This window comes from Pan paniscus, chromosome 23 (assembly GCF_029289425.2).
Source record: "Pan paniscus chromosome 23, NHGRI_mPanPan1-v2.0_pri, whole genome shotgun sequence".
In the NCBI taxonomy this organism is placed as follows: Eukaryota; Metazoa; Chordata; class Mammalia; order Primates; family Hominidae; genus Pan; species Pan paniscus.
The window spans coordinates 48,201,751-48,220,647 of record NC_085927.1 but is presented as its reverse complement, the minus strand read 5'-3'; the positions used below and the strand labels follow the sequence as shown (position 1 = coordinate 48,220,647).

Genomic DNA, 18,897 nt, shown 5'->3' with positions numbered 1-18,897 from the left:
TTAGCTACCACTGATAGGTGAGAACATTCAGTATTTGGTTTTCTGTTTCTGCACTAGTTTGCTAAGGATAAGAGCCTCCAGCTCCATCGATGTTCCCACAAAATACATGATCTCATTCTTTTTTTATGGCTGCATAGTATTCCATGGTATATATGTACCACATTTTCTTTATCCAATCTGTCATTGATGGGTACCTAGGTTGATTCCATGTCTTTGCTATTGTAAATAGTGCTGCAGTGAACATTCATATGCATGTATCTTTATAGTAGAATGATTTATATTCCTCTGGGTATCTACTCAGTAATGGGATTGCTTAGTCAAATAGTTCTGCTTTTAGCTCTTCAAGGTATTGCCATACTGCTTTTTACAGTGGTTGAACTAATTTACACTCCCACCAACAATGTGTAAGTGTTCCCTTTTCTCTGCAACCTTGCCCGCATCTGTTATTTTTTGACTTTTTAGTAATAGCCATTCTGACTGGTGTGAAATGGTATCTCATTGTGGTTTTGATTTGCATTTCTCTAATCTGTGATATTGAGCTTTTCTTCATATGCTTGTTGGCCACATGCATGTCTTCTTTTGAGAAATGTCTGCTCATGTCAAAGGCCAATTGCCAGTGCCCCAGTTCTGCTCAGTATCTGCCCTCTTTGTTCTTCACTCTTAGGCACAGGCTGTGAGCATTGTCTTAGGATTCATGGCTCTTGGGGTGGAATTTGAGTCCTGCGTTGGAGGCTTCAGTATGACAGAAACTTCCTGAAGACTTCTGCTACTGAAGCCTCCTGTGTTGGAGGCTTCTCCTCCTGAAGAGCCTTCAACACAGGAGGCTTCAGTAGGACAAAAAAAATTGTTCCTCATGAGCTACCTTGTCTCCAGCCATAAGGTAAAATGAGGCATTATTGGAGGCTCCATCAAACAGGTTCTCCTTCCTTTGATTAATGGAAGGAGCCCAGTCTTACGAGTGTTTCTCCTTTGAAGTATATCTTACTAAAATGTCTTACCTCTGAAGTTCATTTGCAACCTCATATGCCACTCTTGCTAATGTGTATCTGTTCACTAGGTGTCTAGTTTGAGGAGATGACAAGAGCATCATTTACTCCCTATGCTCCTTCCTGAAACACCTTATTTTATTGCAGTGGAAACTGAGATCTGGCCAAAGTTTGATGATTTGCCCAGGCTGGCATTAAAATACAGTTCTCTTCTACCACCCTTTTCTGTCTTCATGCTATACTCCTTGAGATGATGACCACAAGTTTAAGTTTAGTATTGCCATAAAGTTGGGGTTGGGGCTTTGCATGCAATGGAAATGTTACTAAACATCCAAAGTTTACTGTCTTCTGGATAGCATAGTAAACAAGTAAAATACTCATGGAGCAGGAAGAATAAAATTTTAGCTATTAGTAAAAAGCATTTTGTTATACAGCTTCTGAATGATTTTCTTTTAAAATTATATTTATAAGGACCTTTGTTTTTTGGTTAAATTTACAATATATGTTAGAAGAAATCTGATTAATTTTATTTTTACTTCTTTTTGCAGCAGCAAGATTAAGAAAATTGTGCATCAATTGTATCATCCTTTGCATTTGGGTATGTGAGACATAGAAAACACCATGTATTAAATATATCTGAGACTTGGCTGGGCACGGTGGCTCACGCCTGTAATCCCAGCACTCTGGGAGGCCGAGGCGGGCGGATCACATGAAGTCAGGAGTTCAAGACCAGCCTGGCTAACATGGTGAAACCCCATCTCTACTAAAAATACAAAAATTAGCCAAGCATAATGGTGGGTGCCTGTAATCCCAGCTACTCAGGAGGCTGAGGCAGAAGAATCGCTTGAACCGAGGAGGCATAGGTTGCAGTGAGCTGAAATTGCACCATTGCACCTCAGCCTTGGTGACACAGCAAGACTCCATGTAAAAAAAAAAAAAAGAAAAAAAAATATGAGTCTCATATGTATCTATACATACATATATATATATGAGACTTAATACTTCAATGAGAAACACTGAAATAAAATAACAAAAAAGCATTTCCACTGTCCATCAGTTGCTAAGTAGCCATGTGCCCCATCTAATGGAATCTAATTTATCATGGAATTTTGGTTTAAGCTGGACATTAAGAATTGCAAATAAGTGGCTTTTGCCTAAGATTAATAGTAACATTAATATTGTTTTTCTTCCATCTGCAAAAGTAACATTAATGAAAATCAAATGTTAAAATTCTATAATTATTAGTAAAGTGTTTTATTAGTACCTTATACATCTGGAATTACTCTTTAATTCTGGAAACAATTTATTTAGACTCTACATAAGAGTAAGATTTCATACTATGATATAGATTTATGCAATATAATTGTTTCCTTTTGAATTAATAATATTTGAATTTGAGCTGCAAGTTTTTAAAAAAGTACTTCAAAGACGAATTCACCTTCATAGACTAGGAAATAGTCTAATCAATTTATGGAGAATGTATTTGGAATATGTAACAGCAAGTGGCAGGAGGTACTTTAGAGTTCAAGACTCATGTGCCCATCACTCTGCTAGAAGCACCCATAAATATGGAATCATGGACTTGTTGAAAATGTCACTGATGAAAAATCTTGGTCTTTTAAGAGCTTATGTTACTCATGCTTTCATTTGGTTTTTATTAATAAATTCTTTAGAATTATCCAGATTAATGAGGGTTTATTTTTTATGAGAAGTTGGTATAAACTTCTTATGAAATTCTCAAATTTTAAGAAGAGTTTGTAAACAGACACAGGTGATTTTAATTCAGTTTTACTTTTCTCTCTTGAGGTGTTGGTCTGCTGTGTCTACTATAAAAGGCCATGATAATATCTTGTGAAGTGGTTTGGTGAGAATTTTGTTTATTAAGAACTGCTTCTATTGGGTGAAAACAGTGATTTTTCTGAGATCCTAAGGCATTACAGTTTTTCCTGCCACTGGGCAGCTTAATACTAAATAATAACATTTTGGTACCTGATCAGTGGCTTAAATATAGTATAGCTATAGGGACAAATGCCCCTTTATCTTTGCATTTATTTATTTATTTATTTATTTATTTATTTATTTACTTACTTACTTATTTTAGACTATTTGGAGTTTTCCTGGTCTTACTGGATGTCACGCTCGTCCTTGCCGACCTAATTTTCACTGACAGCAAACTTTATATTCCTTTTGAGTATCGTTCTATTTCTCTAGCTATTGCCTTATTTTTTCTCATGGATGTTCTTCTTCGAGTATTTGTAGAAGGGTAAGTTTGATTATTTTTATAATGCATTAAGCTATTTTGTACTTTTATAAGAACCACTTTGGGAGGCTGAGGTGGGAGGATCCCAAGGTCAGGAGTTCGAGACAATCCTGGCCAACATGGTGAAACCCCGTCTCTACTAAAAATACAAAAATTAGCTGGGTGTGGTGGTGGTTGCCTGTAATCCCAGCTGCTTGGGAGGCTGAGGCAGGAGAATCATTTGAACCTGGGAGGCAGAAGTTGCATTGAGCCGAGATCATGCCATTGCACTCTAGCCTGGGTGACAGGGTGAGACTCCGTCTCAAAAAAAAAAAAAAAAAAAGCATTTAAAAATAATTAACAGGAGCATTCACTACAAACTGACTTAAGAGCCTTTGGGCCTTATGAGAACATTGGTGGTGGTCTGGCAGTACCCCCCCATGGCCTGTGTTTGAGGTGGCCATGGATTGATGCTCCTCTGTCTTTGGACAGGGGTGGAAATAGTGGGAGGGACTGCATCTTGTGGTTTGAGTGACAGCTCAGCCATAGCACAATAAAACACTAGGTAGACTTTTACAGTTTTTGATCTAGGCCCTGATTCCCAGACAGCACCTTTGGATCCACCTGGAGGCTAGGAGAACTTGCCATCCTGAAGGGAAGGACACAGGCCTGGCTGTTTTTACCATGTGATGACTGTAGAGCCCCAGGGCCTTCAGCAAACTCCTGCAATAGCTAAGGAGTGGTTACAGCAGGTCTTGGGCAAGACCCCGTGCTGTGCTGGCCTCAGGTCTGACCCAATGCAGTCACAGTAGTGGTGGCCACAGAGGTGCTTATGTCACTCAACCCCAAGCTTTAGGTGCCTCAGAACAGAGAGGGAGACTCTGTTTGTTTGGGAGAAAGTAAGGGAAGAAAACAAGAGTCTCTTTTTGGTAATGCAGAGAATTATCCTGGATCTTGTCCAAGACCATTAAGGCAGTACCACTGTGAGTCTGCAAGAACCAGAGTTTAGGAGGCTTGGGGTGCCCCCTAAAGCAGATAGAGATTAGATCACAGTATCCAAGTTCTTTCAAATATCTGGAAAGCCTTCCCAAGAAAGATGGGTACAAACAAGCCCTGACAGTGAAAACTACAATAAATACAGTGAAAACTACAATCAATACCTAACTCTTCAATGCCCAGACACCAAAGAACATCTGCTAGCATCAACACTATCCAGGAAAACATGACCTCACCAAATGAACTAAATAAGACACCAGGAGCCAATCCTGTAGAAACAGAGACATGTGACCTTTCAGACAAAGAAATCAAAATAGCTGTGTTGAGGAAACTCAAATTCAAGATAACACAGGGAAGGAATTCATAATTCTATTAGATAAGTTTAACAAAGAGATTGAAATAATTTAAAAGAATCAAGCAGAAATTCTGGAGCCAAAAAATGTAATTGGCATGCCAAAGAATGCATTAGAGTCTTTTAATAGCAGAATTGATAAACCAGAAGAAAGAATTAATGAGCTTGAAGACAGGCTATTTCAAAATACATAGAGGAGACAAAGGAAAGAATAAAAAACAATGACGCATGCCTACAGGATCTAGAAAATAGCCTCAAAAGGACAAATCTAAGTGGTATTGGCCTTAAAGAGGAGGTGGGGAGTGTAGAAAGTTTATTCAAAGGGATAGTAACAGAACATCCCAAACCTACAGAAAGATATCAATATCCAAGTACAAGAAAGTTATAAAACACCGAGCAGATGTAACTCAAAGAAGACTACCTCAAGGAATTTAATAATCACAGTCCCAAAGATCAAGGATAAAGAAAGGATCTTAAAAGCAGCAAGAGAAAAGAAACCAATAATATACAATGGAGCTACAATATATCTGGCAGCAAACTCTTGAGTAGAAACGTTTCAGGCCAGGAGAGAGTGGCATGACATATTGAAAGTGCTGAAGGAAAAAAACATTTACCCTAGAACAGTGTATCCAGTGAAAATACCCTTCAAAGTGAAGGGGAAATAAAGACTTTTCCACACAAAAGCTGAGGGATTTTGTCAACACTAGACCTGTCCTAGAAGAAATGCTAAAGGGAGTATTTCAATCAGAAAGATAAGGACATTAATGAGCAATAAGTAACAACCTGAAGGTATAAAACTCACTGGTAATAGTAGGTATACAGAAAAATGCAGAATGTTATAACACTGTAACTATGATGTATAAACTACTCTTATTCTAAGTAGAGAGACTAAACTATGAGCCAATCAAAAATATTAACTACAACTTTTCAAGACATAGATGGTATAATAAGATAGAAATAACAAAAAGTTAAAAAATAGGGAGACAAAGTTAAGTTGTAGAGTTTTTATTAGTTTTCTTTTTACTTGTTTATGAAAACTTATTATAAGATTAAAATAATGGATTATAAGATAGTATTTACAAGCCTCATGGTGACCTCAAACCAAAAAACATAACAATGGATACACGAAAAATAAAAAACAAGAAACTAAATCATATCACCAGAGAAAATTAACCTTCACTAATGAAAGACAGGAAGGAAAGAAGGAAGAGAAGACTGCAAAACAACCAGAAAACAAATAACAAAATGGCAGGAGTCAGTCCTTACTTATCAATAATAACATTGAGTGTCAGTAGACTAAACTTTTCAATCAAAAGATAGAGTGGATGAATGGATGAAAGAACAAGACCCATCCAGGTGTGGTGGCTCACGCCTGTAATCCCAGCAGTTTGGGAGGCCAAGGCAGGCAGATCATGAGGTCAAGAGCTAGAGACCATCCTGGCAAACATAGTGAAACCCTGTCTCTACTAAAAATACAAAAATTAGCAGGGTGTGGTGGTGCGCACCTGTAATCCCAGCTACTCAGGAGGCTGAGGCAGGAGAATCACTTGAACCCGGGAGGCAGAGGTTGCAGTGAGCCAAGATGGTGCCACTGCACTCCAGTCTGGTGACAGAGCAAGACTCCAGCTCAAAAATAAATAAATAAATAAATAAAATAAAAAGACCCATTGCTCTGTTGCCTACAGGAAACACTCTTCTCCCATAAAGACACATGTAGGCTGGAAGTGGTGGCTCACTCCTATAATCCCAGCACTTTGGGAAGCAGAGGCGGGTGGTTTACTGGAGGTCAGGAGTTCAAGACCAGCCTGGCCAATATGGTGAAACCGCGTCTCTACTAAAAATACAAAAAATTCGTCGGTCGTGGTGGCGGTCGCCTGTGATCCCAGCTATCACCACTGAAACTCCTTTCAGTTTTCAGAAACAAACTTTAGGTGGCCAGAAGCGTTATCCACTAAGCGCACCACTTTTAAGTCCCTGACTTAGAGCCCCAAGTGTTCTGTTTACCTATTGTTACTTCTCTTTTCACTCTGGCAAACAGATTAATTCACACAAAATTTTATTTGAATGGCTTTTCAATTTATCATAACAATGGTTACTAAAAAGTGAGAGAATATGTACTAAGGGTTGAGTACAAGTTAGTGCTAGTAGAAAATAAGAGCCTTAATAGAGAAAAAACTAGTTCTAATCAAAGACTGGATTTAGTCAATGATGTTTATATTTTTAGCTTACATTTATAGCTTCAGAAACATTTTGTTATTGATATTCCTATCATAATTATTGTTTCAAAAATTCTCTAGTCCCTAACCTTCCTTTTTTCATTAAACAATTGTTTTAAAATTAAACTGTTATCTTGAAGTTTTTTTTTTTCTTTTGAGACTGAGTTTTGCTCCTGTAGCCCAGGCTGGAGTGTAATGGCACAATCTCGGCTCACTGCAACCTCCACCTACCGGGTTCAAGTGATTCTCCTGCCTCAGCCTCCCAAGTAACTGGGATTACAGGCATGAACCACCATGCCCAGCTAATTTTTTGTATTTTTAGTAGAGATGGGGTTTCACTATGTCGGCCAGGCTGGTCTTGAACTCCTGACCTCAAGTGATCTGCCCGCCTTGGCCTCCCAAAGTGCTGGGATTACAGGCATGAGCCTCGGTCCTCAGCCTTGAAGATCTTATAGAAAAAAGCAACTACTGTGTTATAGAATAACAAACTTTAAATAGAAACAAAGACATTTTAATACAATCTTAATTACTCTGTGAACATGTAGATTAACCTTTAAATATAGGCTTTTTTTTTTCCTCAAAACAGGATAAAAGTTATCTTCTCGTTTTTAATTTCCAAGTTGAAACTACAGATGACTATGTTTACTGAATCACATTTCAGGATCTTAAGTCTTCGGACAATTATGTGTTCTTTTTTTCTTCACATTTTTGGAACTCCCTCAGATTTAACATCAATTAAATAACCTAGCTAAAACCTTGAACTCTTTTCAAAACAGTAAGTGGTAGAATAACAATAATTTCATACTCATAGTTTTAAAAGAATTAAACAACTGGATTTGACAGACATTTTCACAATTTTTTGTTGTCATGCAATTTTGGATACGGCCATTCTGCATGGTTTCACAAAGTTGGCATAGAGAAATATAAGTTTCCTAAGTTGAAACGGAAGATTATAAAAGAGGGAAGGAGAATGAGAGTAAAAGACTGGTTAAAGATGCAAAGGATTTCCACTTCTTCATTGTTATGTAAATGTGTCTGCTTTTTAAGAAGCACAATCACTGAAAAATCTATTTGGATAATGCCCTCACTCTATGCAACTATATCTGACTACAGGCTGAGCACCCTTAATCCAAAAATTCTGAAATGCTCCAAAATGTGAAACTTTTTGAGTGCCAGCATGATGCCAAAAGTGGAAAATTCCACACCTGACCTTCTGTGACAGGTTTGCAGTGAAAATGCAGGTATACAACATGAAGATGAGGTCAGTTTATAAAAATCGAAGGGAGTCATCTGAGACAAAAACCATTGTTAATAAGACAGATGACTCTATAGGGAACTTTTTTTTTTTTTTTTTTTTTTTTTTGAGACAGAGTGTAGCTCAGTCGCCCAGGCTGGAGTGCAGTGGTGTGATCTCAGCTCACTGCAACCTCTGAGTCCCAGGTTCAAGCGATTCTCCTGCCTCAGCCTCCCGAGTAGCTGGGACTACAGGCACACATCACCACGCCCGGCTAATTTTTGTATTTTTAGTAGAGACGGGGTTTCACCATGTTGGTCAGGATGTTCTCAATCTCTTAACCTAGTGATCCGCCCGCCTCTGCCTCCCAAAGTGCTGGGATTACAGGTGTGAGCCACCGCGCCAGGCCCTTAGGAAACATTTTTAAAAGCCAGCCGGCAGAATGTCTCCTTATCCTTAACGGACCCGCTTCTTGGTCCCTCAGCTGCTTCTGATGTTTCTTCTTGCCTAAGAAAAAATAAAATGTGGTGTACAGTAAACTTTTAATGAAAACACAGCATCCCAGGAGACTGAAAGCCTGCCGCTGTGTGTTTCCACTGTTCAACAGCTGACACAGGGATTCTGATGCCGCTGCTGTGCTGCTTAGTTTCTCTGAACACTTTTTTTTTTTTTAACTGTACTAATGGTATGTCATTTTTTCTATTGTTAAGCACTCATGTGTGAATAAGTGTAAGAAAATGATGGCTTATCAGGAGCATATAAATTCAGAGTCAGGAGCTAGGCACGGTGGCTCACGCCTGTAATCCCAGCAGTTTGGGAGGCCGAGGTGGGTGGATCACCTGAGGTCAGCAGTTCAAGACCAGCCTGACCAACATGGTGAAACCCCGTCTCTACTAAAAGTACAAAAGTCAGCTGGGCATAATGGCAGGCGCCTGTAATCCCAGCTACTTGGGAGGCTGAGACAGGAGAATCGCTTAAACTTGGGAGGCAGTGGTTACAGTGAGCCGAGATCACACCATTGCCCTCCAGCCTGGGTGACAAGAGAGGACGACATGTTAGATCACTTTCAAATCCACACCAAGTGGAGACTCTGCTGGATGGGCGGAGCGCAGGCTGGCTCCAGGCCTTCCTGTTCCTGGCTCCACCACCACCGGGCACGCTCAATTTCTTCCCCTCACATTCACCCAGAATGGGTCTATGTCCAGCCTGGTGGGGACCCTGCCTGGGCTGGGGGCTTGTCTCCCCACCAAAGAGGAGACACAGCAGGTACAGGCTTCAGCACATGGCGGGGCTCGGAATATCCCTGCTGGATTGAATGTGTGACTTCAGTCCATAGAATGAGAGGCTCCTGGCCGGGCGCAGTGGCTCATGCCTGTAATCCCAGCACCTTGGGAGGCTGACGTGGGCAGATCACGAGATCAAGAGATCGAGACCATCCTGGCCAACATGGTGAAACCCTGTCTCTACTAAAAATACAAAAATACAAAAATTAGCAGGGTGTGGTGACACGCGCCTGTAGTCCCAGCTACTCGGGAGGCTGAGGCAGGAGAATCACTTGAACCCAGGAGGCGGAGGTTGCACTGAGCCACGATGGCGCCACTGCACTCCAGCCTGGGAGACAGAGGGAGACTGTGTCTCAAAAAAAAAAAAAAAAAAAAAAAAAAAAGAGAGGCTCCTGGCCCAGCCTCACCTGCTGATTAGCGGGATGTAGAGGCTTTCTAGTGCTGGCTTCAGATCTTGTCACTCCACTGTCACCTTTGTTGTCTCCAGTGCGCACCTCTAAACTATTTTATTAAAATTATAGAATAACGTGTTTAAATCAACTTGCTTTTTTTTTACTTGAACAATTTTATTATTTTATTTTTGAAACTGAGTCTCACTCTCTCACCCAGGTTGGAGTGCAATGGCGCGATCTCAGCTCACTGCAACCTCTGCCTCCCAGGTTCAAGCGATTCTCATGCCTCAGCCTCCTAAATAGCTAGGATTACAGGTGTGTGCCACCACGCCCAGCTAATTTTTGTATTTTAAGTAGAGATGGGGTTTCACTATGTTAACCAGGCTGGTCTCGAAATCCTGACCTCAAGTGATCCGCCCGCCTCGGCCTCCCAAAGTGCTGGGATTACAGGCGCGAGCCACTGTGCCTGGAACAATTTTATTTTAAAAGGAAACTTCCTATCCCTACATAAGTGGAAACCAGTATCAACTAGCCACATATGGAAGGTAAAAGTGAAAAGAAATACAATGAAGTCAAACAAGGAGTTTCTATTCTAGCCAGGTACTCCTGCTGGTCAGTGCTGGGCCCAAGGCCCAGGACCTGCCTCTCTGACTTTTGTTTTGGTTTCATTTGTTTTTTTTAGGGGGACAGGGTCTCACTCTGTTGCCCAGGCTGGAGTGCAGTGGTGCGATCTTGGCTCACTGCAACCTCAAACCCCCGAGCTCAAGCAGTCCTCCCAATTCAGCCTCCCAAGTAGCTGGGACCACAGGCACACACCATCATGCCCGGCTAATTTTTGTATTTTTTGTAAAGAGGTTTTCACCATGTTGCCCAGGCTGGTCTAATTCCTGGGCTCTAGTGATCTGTCACCTCAGCCTCCTGAAGTGCTGGGATTACAGGACCACAGCCGACCTCTGCCTCTCCGTTGACGAGGTTGATAAGGTGTTGTAGACGGCTAGCACTCGATGGAGACCTGACCCCATCAAAGGGAAGGGGAGAACACAGGAAGCTCTCCCACTGTGTGGTCAGGGCTAGTTCCAGCTCTGTCCTTGGGCTTTGACAGGGCCTGGAGACACCTTTGGGAGGAGCAGTTCCAGCCCAAACTCCTGCAAGGGAGGGATGGAGAGAGGAGAGGCTGAACACAGCCCACCTGCAACCCGGGGCTGGGCCCGATGCTTTGAATACCAACTTAATTAATCTTCACAACAGCCTGTGAAGGGTGTGTGTGTGTGTATGCATGCGCGCGTGTATGTGTGTGTGTACACCAATTTCTTGCTGAGAAAAAGGAGGCTCAGAGAGGTTAAGGCATTCGCTGGAGTCCACAGCAACCAAGCCGCTGGAACCCCTCCGCCAGGTTCCGAGGCCCTCGCTGTTCTCAGGCCAGCGCAGAATTCGTCCCAGGGCTGGACTCCTCCAGGTGGGGCGCCCGGGGCACTCCCGACCACCTGCTCCAAGGACACTGCCTCCTGGAAGCGTCCCTGGTTTCCCTTTGGAGATGAACTCGTTCAGGGCACTTCTCGGAGTCGCAGTCTCAGGTGGCCAGGGCAGGCCTTCTCCCGATGGGTGCTCCCCACGTCCGCCCTGGGCTTGGCAACGAGAAGCAGCCCCGCCCCGCGTGACCAGGACCCGCCTGCAGCGCCCGCGGCGGCCACACGGGGGCAGCAGGCGAGCGCCGCCCGAGTTCCCGGGTCCCAGCCTGGGCTGGACCGGAGGGCACTGGCGGGTCGCCTCGCCTCAAGAGCCTCAGTTTCTCTGTCTATATAATGGACTAGGCTGTCTGCCAGGGCCTTTTTGGTCCTAGCAATCTGACCCCAAGCGAGCTTTATTAACAAATAGAAAAAAGAAGACATAAAAACAAACAGCCGGGCGCGGTGGCTCGTGCCTGTAATGCCAGCACTTTGGGAGGCCGAGGCGGGCGGATCACCTGAGATCGGGAGTTCGAGACCAGCCTGACCAACATGGAGAAACCCCGTCTCTACTAAAAATACAAAATTAGCCAGGCGTGGTGGCACATGCCTGCAATCCCAGCTACTCGGGAGGCTGAGGCAGGAGAATGTTTGAACCTGGGAGATGGAGGTTGCAGTGAGCCGAGATTGTGCCATTGCACTCCAGCCTGGGCAACAAGAGCAAACTCTGTCTCAAAATAAAATAAAATAAAATAATAAAAATAAATAAAACAAATGCAAAGGGGCGTTTGCTGAGTGTCCCTGATGGGTCCCACAGAAAAGTCCAGGCCCAGGTGGAGACCAAGAGCCAGGAGAGCACCACGAGTCCCCTGAGGTCACACCTGACTCCCAGCCCAACTCTGGGCCAGTGGAAACCCTCATGTCCAGATGGGGAAACTGAGGCCCAAATGGTATGGGGACTTGCCCAAGCCCTCAAATGGAGGACAGGGCAGAGCCGAGCCTGGGACTCTCACCCAAGTGGTCTCCGGGGGCCTCCCTCTAAGTCTAAGGACTTAGCAACCCCTTCGCTCACGTTTTTTGGATTTTTTTTTTTTTTAAGGCAGAGTCTCTCTGTTGCCCAGGCTGGAGTGCAGTGGCACGATCTCGGCTCACTGCAACCTCTGCCTCCCAGGTTCAAGTGATTCTCCTGCCTCAGCCTCCCGAGTAGCTGGGACTACAGGTGCCCACCACCATGCCCGGCTAATTTTTGTATTTTGAGTAGAGACGGGGTTTCACCATGTTGGCCAGGCTGGTCTCGAACTCCTGACCTCATGATCTGCCTGCCTCAGCCTCCCAAAGTGCTGGGATCACAGGTGTGAGCCACCGCGCCCAGCCTGTTTTTTGGATGTCTAATGGAACCAGAACTGGCGGTCCCTTCTGTTTATGGACCCGTGCACACAGCAGGAAGCAGAGGCTCCAGAGGCCCTGGACTTGGGGAACAACCCTCGCTTCATCACCTCCTGAGGGTCCACCGCAGCCAGCCCTGGGCCTTCTGCCCCTTTCACTCCAAGATCTCTGGGCTGACCTTCATCAGCCCCTTCCACCCGCCTCAGGAGGTAGGGACAAGGCTGGGGGTGGCCTTTGCAGACCCTGAGAATGAATATTGTCCTGCATACACAGCCCAGTGGCCACGAGAGGCCGACGAAGATACTGAAGGTCACAGAGGGCCAGAGGCGGGGCCAGGGCTTGAGCCACCCTCTCTCCAGGCCTGTCTATACCATTGGGCTGCCCCCTTCAGACCTCCGGGCAGGAAAAGAAGGTAGAGGGGATATTCACTGAGCCCCCGCCTCGAGCCTGGGCCCGACCTGGGGTGTTTGCCTTACTGGCCGCTCCAGCCAGTGTGAGAGGCTGCACTATCATGCACCCCACTGACAGGTGAGGAAGGCGCTGTGACCACCAGAGGAGTGAGCAAACTGGAATTTGAGCCCAGATCTGCTCAGCTCCTACACCCGGCACTGAGCTTCCGGTCTGACCTGGCTCTTGGGCAGGGGCCCTGCAGGCCGCCTCCCTATGTGGCCCCAGAGTCCAGAGAGCAGCAAGGAGAGTAGGTTTCTAGGGTGACCTGGGCAAATGAAGACACCTGTGCCTCAGTTTCCCCAGCCCTTCCCACTCACAGCAAAAAAAGAAACACTGAAGAGGGCCCTTCAGCCCACCCAGGTCCCATGTTCCAGTGCTGATGTTGGGGACAGCCTGGGGTGTGTGAACAGCTTCCTCAGCTGGGAAGTGAGGGCAAGACTGGGAAGGCCCTCCAGCCACTGGATCTGGGGCCATGTTGGGGGGCCAGTGAAGGGGGCACCCCAGGCTAGTCTTCCAGGAGCTCCCTGGTTGGGGGGACAAGGAAGGACACAGGCAGGGACAACCAGGGCCACATTCAGGGCCATTGTGAGGGACAGGGATGGGGCTGTTGCCATCATAGTGACAGAGCTGTGGTATGCTCCTGCCACCTTGCATTCCAACCCAGGCTGCTCCCATCTTTGGCAGAGGGTGGGAAAACACATGATCCTGCCTTCCAGAGACTGTACTGGTCAGAGAAAGACATCATCAGGAGAGCCAGAGATTCCTCCTTTTCTCCATCATCACCATCACCATTATCCTCATCACCATCACCGTCACCATCCTCATCATCACCACCATTATCGTCACCACTGTCACCGTCATCATCATCATCACCATCATGGACTTCAAAGAAGTTCAAAGAATTTCCTCCTCTGGCCAGAGTGAATCCTGTTCTGTGGAAGCAGGAGGCTGGGTGGGAAGCCCTGTGGAGGCTCCACCCGTGTTTGGGTTCTGGGCAGGGATCTGGGGACAGGGGAGGCCTAATGCTTATTGCAGAAATTCTCTGCCTGGGAAGTCAGGATCACTCCTTGGAGGAGGCAGCCTGTCCTCTGAGCTTTCAGGAAGGAACTGGTTGTGTGGTTCCCTGTAAGTTCTGGAGATGGGGCGGGCAGTAGGGGGAGGAGCACAGCAGCGTGGATGTATTAATACTTAGTGCTGACCGGGTGCGGTGGCTTACGCCTGTAATTCCAGCAGTTTAGGAGGCCAAGGCAGGCAGATCACCTGAGGTCAGGAGTTCAACACCAGCTGAGGCAGGAGAATCGCTTGAACCCAGGAAGCAGAGGTTGCAGTGAGCCAAGATCACGACATTGCACTCCAGCCCTCCAGCCCAGGCAACAAGAGTGAAACTCCGTTCCCCCCCGCAAAAAAAAATACTTAGTGCCACAGAACCTACGCTTAAAACCAGCTAAAATGACAAATCTTATATGATAGGTATTTTACCGCAATTTTAAAAATTATTTCCTGGCCAGGTATGGTGGCTCACATGTATAATCCCAGCCCTTTGGTGGCCATGGCGGGAGGATCCCCTGAGGCTAGGAGCTTGAGACCCGCCTGGGGAACATAGTGAGACCCCGTCTCAACAAAAATTTTTTTTAAATTAGCCAGGTGTGGGCCGGGCACGGTGGCTCACGCCTGTAATCCTAGCACTTTGGGAGGCCGAGGCGGGCGGATCACGAGGTCAGGAGATCGAGACCATCCTGGCTAACACGGTGAAACCCCGTCTCTACTAAAAATACAAAAAATTAGCCGGGCATGGTGGCGGGCGCCCGTAATCCCAGCTACTCGGGAGGCTGAGGCAGGAGAATGGCGTGAACCTGGGAGGTGGAGCTTGCAGTGAGCCGAGATCGCACCACTGCACTCCAGCCTGGGCGAGACAGAGCAATACTCCGTCTCAAAAAAAAAAAAAAAAAAAAAAATTAGCCAGGTGTGGTAACGTGCGCCTGTAGCCCAGCTACACAGGAGGAGGTTGAGGCTGTAGTGAGCCATGATTGCACCACTGCACTCCGGTCTGGGGGACAGAAAAAGACCCTGTCTCCAGAGTAAATAAATAATTTTTACTTAAAAAATTAAAGAGTCCAGGTGCAGTGGTTCATGCCTTTAATCCGAGCCCTTTGGGAGACTGAGGTGGGTGAATTGCTTGAGTCCAGGAGTGTGACACCAGCCTGGACAACAGAGTAAGACCCTGTCTCTACAAAAAATAAAAATATTAGCTGGGTGTGGTGGTGTGTGCCTGTGGTCCCAGCTACTTGGGAGCGTGAGGTGAGAGGATTGCTTGAGCCTGGGAGGATGAGGCTGCAGTGAGCTGTGATCACACCACCACACAGCCTGGGTGACAGAGGGAGACCCTGTCTTAAACACAACAACAACAAAATGAGGTCTTACTGCCCAGGGGCCCATTACCCTGCTATCTCCCAGCCCTCCCCACACAGAGTCATGTGGACAAGATGCTACGCGCTCACAAGGCCTCTTGGTCACCGTAACTCAGGGAGCCTTAGAGTCTTAGCATCCGCCCCGCGCCTACCCCAGCTGTCACGCACATCCCTGCCATCTGGGAAGACCCTGAGCTCTGTCCTCTGCTAAAAACCTGCTAGGACCCCTGTGGTCTACAAGACACAGTCCAGAGGCTTTGGTCTGGCATTTAAGGCTCCTGGCACTTGACCCGCTGACCTCTCCCATCACTCCTTGTGCAGGCCCTGCCCTAGGCCTGTGGGCACCTGTACCCAGCTCAAGGAGCAGCTTCGGAGCAGCCTCCCAGCAGCCTCTACTTCCATCTAGACCTCCATACCTTGCCCGTCCCTGCTACCTCTTGGCCTTCGCCTTCCCTTCCTCTAGGAATGCCCTTCCCCAGCCTGGCAGGCTGACCCTGCTCCCTCCTCTGCCTCCTGGATGGCTCACAGGGGCATCCTCTGATGGCCCTGTCTTGACAAATTCCAGGCCCTTCCTGGTGCCAACACAAAGTAGGGGCTCAGCTGGAATCAGCCTAGGGATTGGTTCACTGCAGCCTTCCTGTCCAACCTCTGAACTCCATGGAGGAGGTGGGACTGGTAGGGACAACCCAACAGAGTCAGGACCCCTGGGTTCCTGTCCTGCTCGAGCTTTGTTGTGTGACCTCAGGGAGGTGTCTCCCCTTCTAGGAAATGTGGCCTCCTGGGCAGCCAATCCCACAGGATGTGCTCCGTCAGAGCAGCAAAGGCGGGGACACAGGGAATTATCAAGGCCATGACCCGAGGGTGGGGCACGGTCAGGTGACAGAGTGACAGGTGCATCATCCCCATAGCAGAGTTAGCTGGGTGCTCACACTCACCACCTCCCGCCTCTCAGAGCTATGCTCAGTGCTTAGCCAAGCCTGTCCTGGCCTGCCTGAATGTCAGGGAGTGACCAGAACTTAGTCACCAGAATTACCCTCTTCGTCACCGCCTTCATACTCATCCCCATTCTCCTCATCACCGCCATCACCCCCGTGCCATCAGCATCTGGAGGTTCAAAGAATTTCCTTCTCTGGAGGATGCCTCTGGCCAGTGACAAGCCTGCTTTCTGTATACAAGGTGGCCTGGACTAAGAGACCTTTCCAGACTCTGTCCCTGACCTCCCCAGGGGTGTGAGGGGTGACAGGAACCCACTTTCCTGAGTACCTGGTATACACCAGGCATTGGGTTTTGTCTTCGTAAGCTTCAAGGCAGGAATCTTAGCCCCATCTTATAGACTGGAAGACTGAGGCTTGGAGAGGTGGAGTTGCACAGTCGGGAGCTCACATGGTGGGGACTCAACTGAGTCTGCTAACCTCCAGCTTGCTCTTCCCTCCGCTTTTAGGCAAAAAGCAAAAATGAGCGAAAAGCCTGTCCTCCGAAAGCCACCCCTTCTCAGCCCCATGGGCTTGCTCTTGCTGTCCCCTGCCTGGGGGTCCTCTGTGCTCCGAGGGAGCTGGGGTCAAGAGCCAGGCCCTGTAGCCCCCTTGCCAGGGTTCAAGACTAGCCATGTGAACTTGAGCAAGTCACTGACCTCTGCCACCAGGGTTCTCCAGCCATTGTTAAGTGGGGATGCTAATAGCACCAGCCACCCAGGGGCAGAGTGTGAAAAGCATTTAGGACAGAGAGGGGCACGGGTTGGCCAGGAGAATGATCATTTCCCCACCAGGTCAACGCCGCCGCCTCTGCACTGCCTTCCTGGCCATCATCCCAGGTAGAGCTGCCCTCTTCCTTCTCCGCAGCTTTTCTCATCCTGCAAAGCAAGGGTGAGTAGCCTCCCTGCCTCCTCCTCAGCCCTGGCCCTGCATCTCTTGAGGGCAGCAGTCTGCGGGGGGGCCCGCCAGGCTCCTGCTCATGCCCCTGGCAGGCCCTCGGATCTGCTGACACTTGAGTGAGCAAGTCCTCTTCCGTTTCCCCTTCCCACTCCTGTGGCCACCTGTCACCTCCTGGGAGTGCCGGGCATCCTCTCTGACCTTCTACCGACCCCAGCTCAGCTGAACCTTGTGCTCCGTGAGCTGAGACCCTCCAGCCCTCATCCCTCCTTGCTTCTAGCACAGGATGAGGGCCCCCTATGATCGCTGCACACCTCCTGGGCTCAGCCTGGAGTCCTGATATTCCCTGCCCACTGGCCACGTGACCTTAGGCAAGGCCTAGCCCCTCTGGGAGCCCTGGGCCATTCAACTGTAAAAGAGGGAAGAGACCCCCTTGCCTTCATGGACCGTTCTGAGGATTACAGAGAAGGTGGGAGCTCTTTGTAAACTGTAAATCCTGGTGCACTTTGGAGATCTGGCCTTGTGGGTGCTCATTGCTGGCCGGAATGGGATGGGGTGGTGGATGACTGGAGTCAACTGGGAAGCACCTGCCTTCACTGAGAGAAGAACTAAGCTTGATGTCCCAGTGGGGCAGAAGCGTGAGTCCCTCAGCCTTGGAATCAGAAGGCCTGGGGTCGGTTCCACTGAATTCACTCCCATCCTGCCCCAGCCCCTGCTCTGAGCTAAGACCTCTGTCCAGTGCCCGGACCCAGGTGAGCCCCACAGTCCCTGTCCCGAAAGAGCTGAGAGCCTGCTGGGGAAACAGTCCTAGAAACACCTCGCTAGCACCCAGTGTGGACCCGGAGGAAGGGGCTCCTAGGAGAAGTGGCCCAGGGCCCAACTCGGAAGGAAGCAGCCTTCAGAATCAGCCGCTGGAGCTGCGGGACTCCCCACGGCCCTCAGGACTCCCTGGTAAGGTCCACGGAAGCTTCGGGGAAGAGGCAAGTGAAGTCTTCCAAGAAACTGCCATAATTCAATCAGAAAAAGAACCCTGTTAATTTAGTCAAAGAACCAGTTAATTGAATTTCTTTCCAAATCCAGGCCTATTCAGAAAGCCAGTGAATTCAATGCCTACTAAATTTAAAGTCAACTCTCCAAGTAATCTAATGAATGGCATGGCCAGCTGAGTCAAGTCCCCAATAAATCTGCTTTGAAATTGTCCAGTCCCGTGACCATCATTCAATCGGCTTAGCCTTTTTTTGTTGTTGTTGTTAAAGTGTAATTTGGGGAAACAATGGTCCACTTTGGTCAAACGACCAGAAAGTTGACGCTGAAGAAGGCCGGCGCCAGTAAAATGAGAAATTGGTCATGCCTAGCTGGGGGTGGCATTGTGTGGTGACAGGGCTCAAGGAGGGTGTTAGGTCCCCACTGTACCCCAGCCAGTGAGCCTGGGGTGTCCTTCTCGCACTCTGTGCCTCCATTTCCACATCTGCAAACTGGAGAGGCAGCTGAGCATTAAATCAGGAAGCCAAGGGGAGCACCCTCCCAAGGATGCCTGGTGGCAGGTCCCCTTCCCTCACCATTCTGCCCTCACCCTGGGCCTTGTGGGAGAGGAGCCTGCAGATTCTGTTGACCCAGTTTCCTTCTCTGTAAAATGGGGAAA

The 18,897-nt window shown here is 47.4% G+C and overlaps 1 protein-coding gene across 10 annotated transcripts in view; it reads left to right on the top strand.

Annotated features, from left to right (window-relative positions):
- Positions 1-18,897, top strand: part of LOC117977447 (putative tyrosine-protein phosphatase TPTE) — a 59,060-nt gene that overhangs the window by 34,276 nt on the left and 5,887 nt on the right. For 3 of the 10 annotated variants that reach the window (XR_010111796.1, XM_063603305.1, XM_063603304.1), the window contains one exon: positions 1,535-1,584. The exons of 1 other annotated variant lie outside the window; for it this stretch is intronic. Coding sequence is in view for 2 of the 9 variants with exons in the window: in XM_063603305.1 (XP_063459375.1) it covers positions 1,535-1,584 (50 nt within the window). In the remaining 7 variants the exon portion in view is untranslated. Of the gene's footprint in view, positions 1-1,534; positions 18,454-18,897 lie in introns of those variants that run through there. 6 more of the 10 variants (XR_010111792.1, XR_010111797.1, XR_010111793.1 and 3 more) reach the window with 4 other exon arrangements.